This window comes from Dermacentor variabilis, chromosome 1 (genome assembly GCF_050947875.1).
Source record: "Dermacentor variabilis isolate Ectoservices chromosome 1, ASM5094787v1, whole genome shotgun sequence".
NCBI classification, from domain to species: Eukaryota; Metazoa; Arthropoda; class Arachnida; order Ixodida; family Ixodidae; genus Dermacentor; species Dermacentor variabilis.
In genome coordinates, this window is record NC_134568.1 from 211,434,158 (window position 1) to 211,449,063 (window position 14,906).

Sequence of the window (14,906 nt, forward strand, 5' to 3'; positions counted from 1 at the left end):
AGTATGTTATAAAGAGTTGGCTACATCCTCCATCGCATGTCCGACTTAAACCTCTGGACATACTAACCTGATATTTTGCAGCATAGAAATAAGGTGCACCTAAAGCAACTTCTTGGCTACACTCGAAGGAAACCATACGAACACGGTTCCTTGAAAGCATAGAGTCATGTCTTGCACAGCACCAGAATGTTTCCTTGTGTCCTGGTACAACATAACTGGGACACCCAGTTCCCATTACAAAATAACTTGCTAGGCCGCACAGTATTGTTTAGCCTGAGCATTCTAAAATCTGAAAGTACTACTACAGTAACGGATTGTACTGAAAGCTGGAAGTGTCCTGTACCATATTTTTGACATTTGTGCGACAAATATGTGTGCTTTTGCATACATGAATCGCTGACCGAATCTCATAAGTGTCCTGATGTTGCCTATATGAAAACTCTACTCCTGTCAGCATGGTAGTTCACCTTGCGAGAACTTCTGCATTCTTTCTGGCTGCAAAACCATCATGCACAACAAACATTGGGTACTCAATACAGTCCAACAATCTAAAGGCACAGCCTTAGTAAAAAGAAGTTCCTGTGGAATTTCTTGTGCTAGAAGGCTCCAAAGGGCAAGGACAAAGTTTTCCCACTTTCTCCAGTGCTTTCGAGCAGGATGAACACAGTAGCAGGCCTACTCAACATTGCAGACTTGGCTGCAGTCGCGAGTTCCTTGACAAAGGCTGCACATTATAGAAAAATGTGCCATGGTTCATATTTTCAATTGGTGAGCATCATTAATAGCTCTCAGCAGATTAAGCCACCTGTCCAAATGGTGCCAAGCATTCAGACAGACTAACGAACCTTACCACATGGTCGTGAATCCATGCTCCTAACAGAAATGAGGAATCTCACAGCAAAGAGCCACAGCCAAACTAACTTGATAAGCAGGGTGTGCATGTTGCACATGACTACAGCACCCTGACCAGAATAGTTTCAATGTTGCAACAAGCTGCACATCTATATGATGCTTATTCGATTCACTGAAATGCAATGCTGATGGTGGCACCAGCCCAATGACTAACTGTATGCATGCTACACTCCCAGGGAGTAGAAGACAGACACACACTATACATCTTTTTTTTAACCTTTACTGCTGATATGGTAAGACAATGCTTAGAAATGAATAATGCACGTTTACAGATGGTCCAGAAAGAACAAAGAGCACCAATGCCAGTATTTTTTGCCCAGACAGTGCGGATGAAAGGCTAAACCAATGCATCAGCACAAGATACTACTTGAAAAATCAAGAGTGCCTGTGTACATTGACGACAATGTGCAAGTTCGGCATACAAGTTTCATTTCCTGATAGTGATGACACTGGTACCTAAAATATAGTGCACCCATATTGCTAGAAAGAACATAAAATAGAACAGTGGAAATTCATTGACTAATTCATATTCTGCAGATGCCACGTAAATCAAGGTACATTACTTTTGTTTTGCAATCATCATACCAATGCAGGCTGCATCTTTTAACTACATCGCTATGCTTAGATACTCCACTTTGCTCCCTATATTCAACATCATAATTTGAAGCACACAAGTGCCATGCCAGTTTCTTACAAAGTTGTCTTGGTCATAACTGTTTACAGTGGTCAATTATGTTAAGATTCATGCAGAAAGCATGCTTTATTAATTACCATAAAAGCTCATTTATGCATCACCTGGGAAGAATCTGCAATGGCATTCACTGTGGGGCTGCCTAAATGAAGCCAGATGAGAAAAATATCCGAGAAGCTCGCACACACATGCACACAAAACAACACACAACATAACACTGACAATGTATACTTTCGACATGATCCTTACCCTCTTTCAAAAAAAGTTTTGTTAGCCCCCGGTCACAGCAACAGACAACAAAGGAGGAAGTCACAATTGGCTTATGTATACATGCATATGCACCCAAAGGTGCGCAACCATAAATAAAAGTTTTTCTTAGCTTAAAAGCAAAACATAAAACAGCAGTGCTCCCAGCAAACACACTTCAGTTCACTCAAATATCCCCTGATAACATTGACAAAGCAAGCAAGAGGGGGAAAAAAAAACGATGGTCACATGTAGCTGGTGGGTGGAAGGAAAAAAAGGGGGGGGGGGGGGAGAAAAGAGGCGGTCAAAACAAACGGCATCAGGTTGAGCAAACAGACAGACCTGAAATGAGAGAATCTGGCTATGGTGCAGTTTCCCTTTCCACAGCTATGGGAAAGTGAGATAGATGGCTGGTGGGAACAGTGGAGGGGTCTCTGGTGGGGTAAAGGGCTCTGCCCCCTCTGCCCTTCCCCCTGATAGTGCTTCAGTTATTGGGAACTGTGCGGGAGCCCAAAGGCTGGCTTGGCCAGCACCTGGGGCTAGGAGGGCAGAAGGGGAGGAGCAACTCATCACTTCAGTCCAAATGGGATCAACTTGGTAGCAGCTACTAGGCAGGCCTCTGCTCAAAACTTGTAATCGGGACCTGCCATCTCTATGGCCCAACGGAACTTGTCCCGCTGGGTCTTGTTGTAGATCTTGTCAATAGGGACGTTCCACTTCTTGCACCTGTGAAGGCATTATTAATATGAGCATTATAAGATGCAGCTTGAGCACATTAAATATGTGACTAAAGCACCAAACTCACAAGCTTTCCTGGGCACATGTGGAACAACAAGATTCTCTATCATCCAAACGCACTTAGGCCAATATATGGCGATTACAGCACACATTTTTTGAACTGATGGCTGTATTTTTTGGCGATTAATGATCGAGCACCGACAGGCATGGCGTCGCACCTATCCATGGCAGCAGGGTACAGAAGCAGACAGCCAGCGTTTGGCATAGCTTCGCTGATTTTCATGCAGTTTGCGAGTCCCTAGAGCATAAGCAGCAAAGTGCAAGCGAATGCAACTGCACGAGCATGGGCAGAGAAGGAGACACTAGGTACAATCCAACAAATTCCCACAGGATGTAGCGTCAGACAAACTGCCCAGATTCCGTCTTGCGACGCACAGGGCATATTAGGCGAGACATTGCCTCCCCCATAGCCAGCACAATTGACGGACCAGTTCCTTGCCGGTCCTATCAATTTGGCCGAAATGTCTGCCTCCCATTGTCGCTTACAGCAGCATAAAAATCAGCTACAACTTGCTTCAGACACGAAACAGTGGCTAATATAATAAAGTTATGTCGAAAGTGCATCTCTTTTGCAAAGCTGCACCCGGTACTAAAGCACTGCTGAGAATGGAAGCCGTGATGCGAGGACATTTCGCAGGCGAGCAGCACACACTAGAGTTTAGCAGTGCCAAGTTACTGTACGGTAAGTGTGGCAATGCTGTACCAGCAGACTACGCATGTGCGTACTTCACCATACAGAAAAACGTTCCGTGCACCATACTAGATGGCAAGGTGTCGGTAAGGCTCAGCTCGCACAGTGTTTAGCGCCACACCGCTCATGTGTGCGTCTCACGTGCATTTTTCACCATGACAGGACCAAGGCACAAGCTAACGTTAATTCACCTTCTGCCAAGCGACGAGTGGCAGCAAACATGACAGCCTTTCTAACTGGAAGACACACTTCAGCTGAACTTGTGGCCGTACCCTTCATAATAAGTAATATACTCAGGCTGAATGTGAAAAAATATTTGAAGAAGCAAAACTCAAACAGAAAATAAAAAGTGAAAAAAAAAACAAGAAACACTTAAGGTTGGTGGCACCATCTAGTGACGCAGAGTCTACATAGAGGGCATGCGGACTTTTTATTGCAGTAACAATGTTCTACTTATCTGCTGGTCTAAAGCGTCGGCAGTGATACAATTTACAACAAACAGTTTCTTTTTATATTTTGCTTAGACAAGAGCACCTATGCAACCAAAAGATGTTTCACGTGTTGTAGGACAAAGTGCCACAAGATTTCATTACCGACATCGAGACTGGCACCTACGTTTGCCGTTACTCGGCTCTTCCAAAAAAGAATTATGTGCGTACAGACAAGCTTAAACTTTTATCACATTACCGTACGCATCGAGTGGCACACGCAGCTGAACCGTCTTCGGTGAACACGGCAGGTTAGTACGGAACAGTAATACCGTACCGTATACCGCACTTACCACACTGTAATATGGCACTGCTAAAACTCTCTACTGGTGGAGCCGAATTCGCTACCAGTGACAAAACAATGAACAGGATGGACGACGAGATTAAACCACACTGATGCTGATGGTCCTTTGTCCAATCTCTTGCACAGTTTTTCTTAGTACATGAATAACCGACTCACCCTACTTAAAGCCCCTAAATGAGGCAACATTTTACTAGGCCTATTTTGTTCGTAAGCAGGCATGCCGTTCTTATCCTTATCAAGGAGGCAATAAAAAAAAGATACCCCCTCTTTGTTCATAGCAGAGCGTGGGAGTGTAGATCACCTCTCTAAGTTCCTTTATAGATTACTTTTCATGGAAGTAATAAAGGGAAGGTCCCTACATCACCTGATCCAAAACTAGTAGACAATGACTAACAAGTGGATAATGTGATCAATAGCTGCAAAAAGGTTTTGTAACTACAGCTTTGGAGACAATAATGCAGTCTCACCAGGCAACACTGATCCTTGGGTCAAGATAGTTGAGCTTGGAGGTGCCCAAGGCAATCTGCTTGTTCTCCTCTTTATCCATTGCTTGCACCTCCAACTTCTTCATTTGGTCTTCCAGTTGCTGCATGCGCTTCTTTTTGCGTTCCAACAGCCTAGAGAATATTTCAGATTTGTATCAACATGCCAACAAGCCAGCTTTGTTCCCTTCACTGTTGAATTTCTATGCCCCACTGCTGCAACACTTACTGTTTGTCCTTCTCTGACCGGGAGTTGTGGTAGTCAGATTTGAGCTGTTTGACTTCCGTTTTGCATTGTCGGATCTGTTCTTCCTTTTCCTCCATCTGAAATAATCACACAACATTAGCTGTGCTATCTGCTCACAAGAAATTGCAGATGATATGCATACACCAATGCCAGACACCATGTTTTGAAGTGCTATGGTTCACTGTGTGCGGCGATGAATGAAATGAATGCCAAGCGCCTGAGACAACATGCCTGATCGTCACGCTCGTCAACATGAGAAGACTTGTCCATTGTGTGTGTGCGACGGGATTATGCGCCAGTGTAAATCTCACTCTTCTTTGTCCTATGTTCAGCCCATCTATGCCAGGGAGTGGGTTTTCTCTATATTCTTCTGTGTGGGCTGACCAGTGTGCTGACAAGGCCCTCTACCAGGGGAGAGTGAGGCTGCCTAGATGGCGTGGGTATAAGAAGGACAGCAAAACGCCACGTGGACATCTTCTCTGCCCTTGCATGCAAGAGCACGCACGCCAAACGTTTCTGTACTTTGTCTTGAAACGCACCGCGCACCTGTAACGATGTATTAAACTTCTGTTACTTGTTTTTACATCATCTCATTTTCCCTGCCGAACCCTCTCCCGATGGTCATTTGAGCTCCAAGCAGACGCTGTTGAAGGTGGCCAAAACCTCATCCTCGTATAACTGGTGGCAACCTTAACAAGAGAGAACCTTAACCAAGGGTTCTCCCCATGATGGACAGCAGGAGAAATGCCTTTGAGGGAAGGCTCTTGCATTTTAAATGGTCAACGTGGTCAAAGTTTCAGATACCTTTTTTTTCCCCAGAATTTCCATGTGTTTTATTATCACATAGGGTAATATTAGGAACAAATATGGAGCAGAAGTTGAGAAAATAGCACTTTTCTAGTGAGCTTAAAGCAAAAAAAATGGTAGAGAATCAAGCTTCGGGCGTATAGTGTCTCATCTCTCACTTGATTGTCGATAAGGTCTATGGGTATGTACTCATTCGCAGCGACCATCTGATGACGGTTGGCCTGTCATCAGCAACTTTGCAGGCCGCATTGCTTAGGCTGGCAGGCCCAACTAGTGCCGCTTCGTTGAGAGTCCACAACTGAAGTCCTGGTTTCATGCCAGTCGACAGACGGCAACTTTATTCACACCCACCATATTTGCTGTACTATCATATTCGCGGTTTATGCCCGAAACACCATGTGGCAGAGCTTTCCCAAAAAAAATTTGACGGATGGACATCGTCCGGCCGGAACAGGGGATACACAATTAAAAATTTTCCCCTTCCGTTTTTTTCGATACGACCATAGTTTTTAATAATACATTCAACAATTTTGAATTTTGAACACTTCATTAAGAAACACGAGCCCACGACACAGTTTGGATGGGGGGAGGTATACATGCAAATAAGTTCTTTTCGCCCTTTGTTCTATTTTTTAGGTGACCATTTCTCAATGGTGGGATTCAACAATTTTGCATTTTGGACATACGAAAGAAACCTTAATGAGTGATGCATGCTTCCTGTGACTGACAGGCATCACCGGGTTAAAGTAATTCACAGCTCGCTACTGTCAAAATGCTCACAAAATTCGCACCAGCAATTAAAATCTGAATCAGCCAACAGGAGTGCTTCATGTGTGCACATGGCAGCAGCAATGAATTGCGACACCTGTTCTTCCTCTTTTTGCATGGAAATACTGCGCTGCAGCTACCTTCAGCTCCGATATCTTCTCTTTATGATGGTACAAAAATGACGCCATGAAGTCAAAAGAAAGCTGCCTGATCAGCGGCGCAATGCCACCTACCGAAGCAGAATTTTTGTTGTAGCATACTAGGAAAGTGCGATTCTCCACTTCCACTTTTAATTTCTGTTTAACATGTCCCCCTGTGCTAAAAGAACACCACGGAATTCAGAGAGTGATAAAAGAGAGAAAATCAAACAACCAAATCAACCATTCTAACTGCACAGTCACCCCTATAGGAGTGGGCAGTAAACCGGAGAAGTGGGAGGCATTTAACCACCCCTCACGAAGGGGAGAACCCTTCCTTGCAGAGTGCAAAATTTCGGTTATTGCTGCTATACAGTCAACGTCTGATTTTTGGAACTCCCTAGGTACCCCAAAGATGCTAGGCCATAGCCTACCACGAAAAGCTAGGTCTAACGACAGTGCAAAACTATCTTGTAGCCTCGAACCAGCGCACTCACATGCCTATCACTGGCAACAGTAGTAATCGAAATTGCAGCCATGGTCGCTTGAATTATAGCAGTTTCAGATCTGCGGTCACAGGAAGAAATCAGATGGTGAAGAATTTCAGCACCCCAAATTTCCGATGTCCTTATACATTAGACAGTTTTAGTATAGGGTACGCTAAATAATAGCGGGTCGTCACTGCGCATGCGCTGAACGCTAAACGAAATAGCGGGTATAGCGGGCGTACGCAATGCAAACGAGTTAGCGTGAAACATGGCGGCGGTCCCGGTTGCCCGCTTCAAATGGAATTTGGAGCAGCTTTTGTAAAATGCACTTCGTTCGTAACAAATGATTGCGTAAACGGCTTTCGCTTAGTCTCAGGCCGCTCCGATGACAGAGTATTATGGATAACCTTGTGGTGTTTTCGAGATCGCTTCTCGTTTCGAACAAGTCGAAGCCTAACGAAAGAAACATTCGAGATGTTAGCGCGACCTATTGCTACAGTAGAGAAATAGCTGCAACGACGGCATATGGCCTCTGAGATCCGAAGATATCGCCGGCCAACTAAAATTGTAGAAAACATGCGCTGCTTAGCGTACGCTAAACTAAAACTGTCTACTGGTTCTATGAGGTACATAACGGTGCCTCGAAGGCATAAAAATTATCAGACATGTCCGAAAAATCGGTCATTGACTGTACATTGGTGGTAGGGATAGGTGGCAGTGCTGCAGGGAAGTCCCTATAATCACGCAGGCCTGAAAATTCAGGAGTTAAAAATCATTCGCAACTGTAATCAACATTTTCGCTACCAGAATACAGAATAACCTCGTCGATACGATCCCATTAGGTACAATTTGCCGGCTCCAACATTCGCAACTGAGAACACAATAAATGACCCAATACAGCTATGCCTTTTTACCGATTAATACATAGATTTCTCGAAAACACAACCTTTCGGCAATGTATGTATATTATGGCAACTAAATACCATGTAAACTAGAAATGGCTCGAGGCGCACGCAATCGAGAATAGCCTCCCACCACAGCAGCTTCCTTGCAATACACGCTCACCCGTGGCACATGAAAATGCTGGCACACACTCATTTCCATTCTGGTACCACCAAAACTCCCAGGCTGTCACAAGCCGCATTCACCACTATCGCCGCCAACCCTAATGCAATACGCATCTTCACCTATCGTTTCACAGCACATGGGGCACAGTGCTGTTGGAAGCGCACCGCACGCTTTTAATAAGCGACAACCACACGTCGCCGGTTCCCTGCTACAAGTAGCGTAAAGTGAGCCACATGTTTCGGTTTTGCAGCCCTGCAGACATTCTATTCCTGTGTCACCCACCAACTCGATTTCATTTCACATTTCCGTCGCTGATGCAATAGATAAAATGACAACATGCATCCTAGGTTGCTCAGGTCCCCAACCACCCACCAGCTGGACGCACGTCAAGCGTCTTATGCTGCAACGATTCGCACGTGTGGGCTTGTCAAAACTTCCCACTAAAATGCTCTGCTTGAAGAAGCTGTAGACCCAGGCCAGGAGTGCAAACATAAGCTTGGAAAAGCTGCAAAAACGACAACACGTCTCAAACCGCTCGGGCCTCACCAACTCAGCATGAAGTGCCATCCCATGCTGCAACAATTCACGCAAAGCTTCGTACAGTAGAACCTCGTTGATACGTTCCCATTATGTATGTTTGCCCAACGCCAAGGTTCGCAATCGAGAACCCAGAAAATGACCCAATAGGGTTATGCAAATTTTTTACCGGTTCACATGCTTCCGGAAAACACTATTTTTTCGGCACCAACGTTCAGTACATCGTCAAACTGCGATGGTATGATACGTTTTCCCGCCACTAGATTCCGTGTAAACAAGAAAATGCCCGAGGCGCGCGATCGAGAACAGTATATAGCTGCCAGCCACAACAGCTTCACTGCAATACTCGCCCGCCCGCCTCACGTGATAACGCGGGCGCGTACTCAGTTTCTCATTTTGGTACCGGCAAATTTCTCTGGGGTGGTCGCAAGTGGCATCCACAGCTATCGCCGCCAATCTTATTACGAGAAGGACCTTCACCTATCTGTTTCAGAGCCCATGGTGCCATCGGAAACATAGTGCACACTTTTAAGGGGAGACGCGGGTTTTACATCGCGAAAAATGGCCAAAAAATAGATTTTTTGAAAATCACATTTTCAGTTTCTATAACCCCTTTTCTATCTGATACCCAAATATCATCACTGTAAACCACTTAGAAGTGCTCTAAAAATTCGTTTTATCAGCCAAGGTGGCAAAAAATCTCGCGGAAATCAAGAAAGAACAGCGTTTTTCACGCCACAATATCTCCGGAACGGCGAGACCGAGCGCCGCCATCTTGGTCTCGTTGGAAAGCGCATTTTTCCTTCTTCAAATCTGCCGCTTCAGCGATCTCCTCCATACAGAAACAAGCGCACAAAAAGCAAATGATTGAAGGTCGTGCCGGAGTCTGCGATTGGCCGAGCCTGCCACGTGACTCCAGCGCGGTTCGCCATTGGTCCGGCGCTCGCGTCGTCTGCGAGTTTGATGTCTCCACTCGCCTTAATCTCGACGTGTCAAAACGGGCGCTACGCGGACATCGCAGTAGCGTGGCCGATCCCTGCGCTTGTGGACATTTCAGACTCGCGGCTAAGCATTCCGAGCATCGGCGACGCGGACTTCGCGACCCAGATTTACGCGCGGAATTCTCGGACATGCGGCAAAGCCTTTCAGCACTCGGTGTTTCGAATTCGTGACAAATTCGTATCGCGCACGCAATCCTCGGAAACGCAGCTAAACATTTCGCACACAGGGAGTCTCTGGCGCGGCGATCATGCACATAGCGCGCGGACTTCTTGGACCGTCACCTAATAATTTTGTGCATCGGCGCCTCCGACTGCGCGAATAAGCGCATCAAGTGTAGACTCCTCGGGCCCGCGGCTAGGAATTTCGTGCGTCGGCACCTTGAACTGCGTGACTAAGCACATCGCGCGTCGGCTCCTTGTATCTGCGGCTATGCATTTCGCACGTCGGCACTTCGGACTCGCAACCAAGCACATTGCGCGTTCACTCTATTATCATATTGTCACGATAGCTCGTAACAATATCTATCATACCACCCCTTCATAAAGAGAAGGTCGCGGGATCGAATCCCGGCCACGGCGGCCGCATTTCGATGGGGGCGAAATGCGAAAACACCCGTGTGCTTAGATTTAGGTGCACGTTAAAGAACCCCAGGTGGTCAAAATTTCCGGAGTCCTCCACTACGGCGTGCCTCATAATCAGAAAGTGGTTTTGGCACTATTATTATTATTATTCATAAAGAGAACCTCATCATGAGCTCTGTTCACTAGGCCCCTTGGGCTGGCACACACCTGGCTGCAGAAGTGATCGAGGCATCATACATAAGTAAAATTCTGGAAAGCACCTAGCAGCTGCATATCTATCACTAGCTCTCTGATCCTAAGTTCCACAGCCACTGTCAGGTTAAGATGACTTGGAAGGCCACTTACACTCAGAGCCTTCATTCAGTAACATGGTCAATTCTACCAAATGAAAAAATGCCTCACTGATTGTAATGGAGACTGCTATCAGACAGCCTGCATGTACAACACTGGAACTATATTCATGCCCACAGAGTTCTACACTTCGGTTTGAAACCCAGGCACCATGCTCTTTGTAGAGCATGGTGCCTAATAAAGTTTCTTGTGCTAGTTCAGTGGCCAGTGTGCTATTATTTTGAGAGTGTGCAGTCACACATTTAGTATGGCCATTCTTACAAAACATAGAGCTCCAAAATGGTGCCATTTGTATTGCTGTAGATTCACTTCAGCAAAAGCTACATTTGTTTGAAACTTCAAATGCATTTATTTCAGTTCGATGTTTTTGCACACTGTACTCCGCCTTACGGGTGTTTTTCTGGGTTGTCTTTGGCCAAAAATGACAAGAATGGTATCATTTTATTCGTATTGAAACGATCTGGGGGGCGATGCTATTTTTATTACTCTTGCACCGTCATGAAAATTACGTTCAGGTATAGTAATCGCTGCTAAATAGAAAAAAATGTTCATAATAATTGCAAGATTGTTTTCTTGTCCGCAAAATGCTTCGAAATGAATAAAAATAGCATCACCCCCTACAGTAGGTCTTTAGCAATGGTGTCATGCATTTAGTTTTTGGTTTAGCAAGACGGAATCATCAAAAAGCCCCGTAACGAGTTTGAAATTAATTTCACTTCAGACCTCAATATTTTTTGAACTGCTACAGCTATCGAAAATCTAATTACAGATCTGAAATCAGCACGAAAAATTACCCCAGACAGTGGAGTTTATTAAAAATTCACCCAAAAATAAGAAAAAAATTTTTAGGACCCACTTCCCCCCTTAATAGGCAATAACTGAAACATGCCGCTGTTGCCTGCAGCCCAGACTGCAATCGTATACGTTTCCCGGCCACTAGATCCCGTGTGAACAAGGGGCGAAGCGTGCACGATCGAGAACAGTATATAGCCGCCTGTCTCATGTGGAAACGACGGCACAAACAGTTTCTTATTCCGGTACCAACAAACTTTTGCCCGTCGCACTGCGCATTCACAGCTATAGCCGCCAAACCCATTGCGATGAGCATTGTCACCTATGTTTTTTTTAGAGCGCATGGTGCGTAGTGCCATTAGTACCATACTGCACGCTTTTAGTAGGCGATAATCCAAATGCGCTACTTCTCCCTGCGGCAGGCGGCACGATGTGGGCATCACATTTCGCTTCGGCTGCATGCGGTTGTCACCCACCAGCTCGATTTCGCTTCGACTTCCTGTGGCCTTTTTAAAGCACCACGCAATAGTCTCTGTACAGTCGAGTTTGCAGCTACTCTGGCGCCATCTGGAACAGCGATGCGACAGTACTGGAAAGGTGGCTCTGCAGCTCGGCCGGCTCGACGTGTATTACTTCACTGCCACGGCACTTTATGTCGGCCACAGTTTGGGACCGTTTTTCTTTGTTAATTAGCCATCCTTTTTTTTTCCGGATACATCTTGCGACGCAAGGAAACTAATTCGCAAGCGCAATTGCACCTTACAAAAAGGGCATAATGAACGTCGATCGTTGTACATGTTGAAAAACAAACATTCACATCATATCAATTCTGATCTCTTGGTTAATAAAATCATTTTTCAGCTGCAGATGGCTCCGAATGGGTCCGAAACGCCAGGATATTCTCTAATCATTTCGTCAATGGAGAAAAAAGCACAATCGAAAGTTGTCCTGATGACAACCCGACGGATTTTTGGGACGTTTACAAAGTGTGGCAAACTGATGAGAATAATTTTATGAATAAAAAGACCTGATAAATAAGGGCTCTTTTGTTTTACTAGCCACGCAAAGCGACTTGTAGTTGCACCGCCAATTACGTTAACAAGTAGGTCCCGGATCTGTGTTCAGTAGTGAGCTATGACAGACCCCTTACAACTGCTTCAAAACCGCAAAAGCTTTTGTTTAGCGCCGTGCCAGACGACGGAGAACAAAGAATGTTAGAGTACCGTGGTGTCGCACAGTCACTTTCAATTAAGATCGTGCTCGACCGGATCAAATTTCTCAATTTTGATCAAGCATGGTCACTGCTACATGGCCCAACAATTCAAATCAAGTTAGTTTAGCTCACTCGGCATGACGGTGCTGACAACAGCCTACGATCGTGAAGCTCGAACTTGATGCGCGGATCGTGATCAACTGAACGCTTATAGAGAAAAATCGCTATCCAAAGTGACTGTGCAGCAATACCCGGCGCGGATCGAACTATATGGCTATCTAAAGTAACAATGTGACATGGCATAAAATGATAGGCCGTGGCTTACAATGTGCCGGAGCGAAACGAGGCATTCATCGCCAACAGCGAGGCGTCGATTAAAAATAAGTCAACCTATTAGAAGCACAACGTTTTCAGAGTGCCAGTTTAGTGACTTCAATGTTAAGTGTCACAGTAGGCTTTGCTCACGTGCAGGATGACTTCGTACAGTTGTTTTCCCTCCTGCGAACGGCACTTAGCGTGAACGTCCAAGCTGGCAACTCTTTCACGGAGAGAACATGTGAAGTAGCACAACTTGTCTCCGCTGGTTAACGCAGCAGCATGAAAGTACTCTCCTTTTCCTTTTTTATGCCTGAACCCGCAAATAGTATTTGCGACATCATGGAAGACCACGCTTGTACCTTCATGTACAAAAAAAAAAAAAAAAGCGAATCACGGATATACGTGCGGCTTTTGGCGACATGTGCATGAAATTTAAATTTTGCAGTCTTCCCACCTTCCCAGTGTTGCACCGTTGGCAGTGCGACACCACTGATGCTCAGTGGTGCCGCCTGTTCACAGGATGGAGCCTATGGGAAAACTATAAAACGCGTCTCAGGCTGCCAGAGCACCACAAGATCAACGGGCGACGCTTTGCATTACGTAACTATAAAAAAATGCTGCTTTGACTACCCTTAACTAGATGTTGAGCCAATCAGCTTAAGGGGGGAAGAGGTGCTTAGAACTTTTTTTCATTTTTTGACTGAATTTAATAAAAACTGTCACCCAGATGAGTTTTTCATGCTGATTTCAAAATATATGATTACTTTTTAAATTGAATGAGTGGTTCCAGATATTAAAGTTAATCACCTATTTATCGGAACAACTATAAGTATAGTATCAGCCAGAATGTTTATAAAGACATATGGCTGGATACTACAAAGTGTAAGCAACACAACTGTAGGACTATTCTTTTTTTATATTGCAGGAATTACAACTTTACAGCAATTTGAAGTTCAATCTCTAGGCATGGCAGTTATGTGGTCCAATTAGTAGCCAGATTTTAATATTTACAAAAGCGAAATTAAAAACTCTGCTCCTAGCATTGTGTAGTACACATATGTAGCTACATGCTGCTGTTAAAGTTATGGTTCTTTGTGACCTGAAGACCGAGATAGCGCTTCGGCAAATTTAAAAAACACCAAAAATGAGATTCTGAGAAAACTTGAAAAAACAGGAAGAGCTTATTTTTATAACACTACAAAATATTTGAATATATACAAGTGATATTGCATTAGCAGCCTCCAGGAATGTAGTCTGTCTGGCTAGTGTCACTACGGTAATGCCTTCTGAGCACCCGCTGCAAGTTTTCAGCAGATGCATGCTCAGCAGACGTAGCCAGCTCGTTTGTCCCCACAGCAGTGTCGTCAACGCGATCTAGCAGTTCCGATTTTCAGTCGGTAGCACAGAGTTGATGCTAATGCTTAAGTTTTTCTTGAGCTTCACTGTCAATATGCCACAAAATTTCTGGCTGCAGAATAGTAGCGTCGTGCTCAAATGTCAATGAAATGCGGCCGTTGTCAGGAACACTTCGGGGGACTAGGCCTGACACGCCATCGGGATCTTCACCGGCGTCGCTCGACTGAGGGAGCAGGCTGTTATTCATGTAATCAGGAAGCAGCACGGCGTCATTTCTCGAAGTTGTACGCAGACTTCGCCTTCCTTCTTTTGTAAATTTGTACTTAGTAGCCAACTTCACAGTCGAGGTCAGCATTGGTCAGCGTGGGAAACATCGTTGGCACACACGGCATGTGCGCAGCACTCGTGGAGTGATGCAGACGACGCCAGCATAGCTAATGGCGTGGCTAGCTGAGGGTCACGTGCCTTTGTTGACCAACTACAGCACACATTGGGTCTTCTTTATGAGGCTGAATTTCTTCGCTGCCAATGTGCGGACAAAGCCAGTGGTGGCGAGAAAATGAAGAGGAGAGACTGTTCTTTCAAACAATATGAGGGTCGGCGTGACCAACGACTGCAGGGGCCATCAC

General features: G+C 45.2%; 1 protein-coding gene across 1 annotated transcript in view; it reads right to left on the reverse strand.

Moving 5' to 3' along the window:
* Positions 1-1,114: 1,114 nt before the first annotated feature.
* Positions 1,115-14,906, reverse strand: part of LOC142592215 (DNA topoisomerase I, mitochondrial-like) — an 83,082-nt gene continuing 69,290 nt past the window's right edge. The window contains exons 16-18 of the mRNA XM_075703989.1: positions 4,842-4,936; positions 4,598-4,747; positions 1,115-2,575 (exon numbers count right to left, since the gene is read on the reverse strand). Coding sequence (XP_075560104.1) covers positions 2,473-2,575; positions 4,598-4,747; positions 4,842-4,936 — 348 coding nt within the window. The 3' untranslated portion in view covers positions 1,115-2,472. The remainder of the gene's footprint in view (positions 2,576-4,597; positions 4,748-4,841; positions 4,937-14,906) is intronic.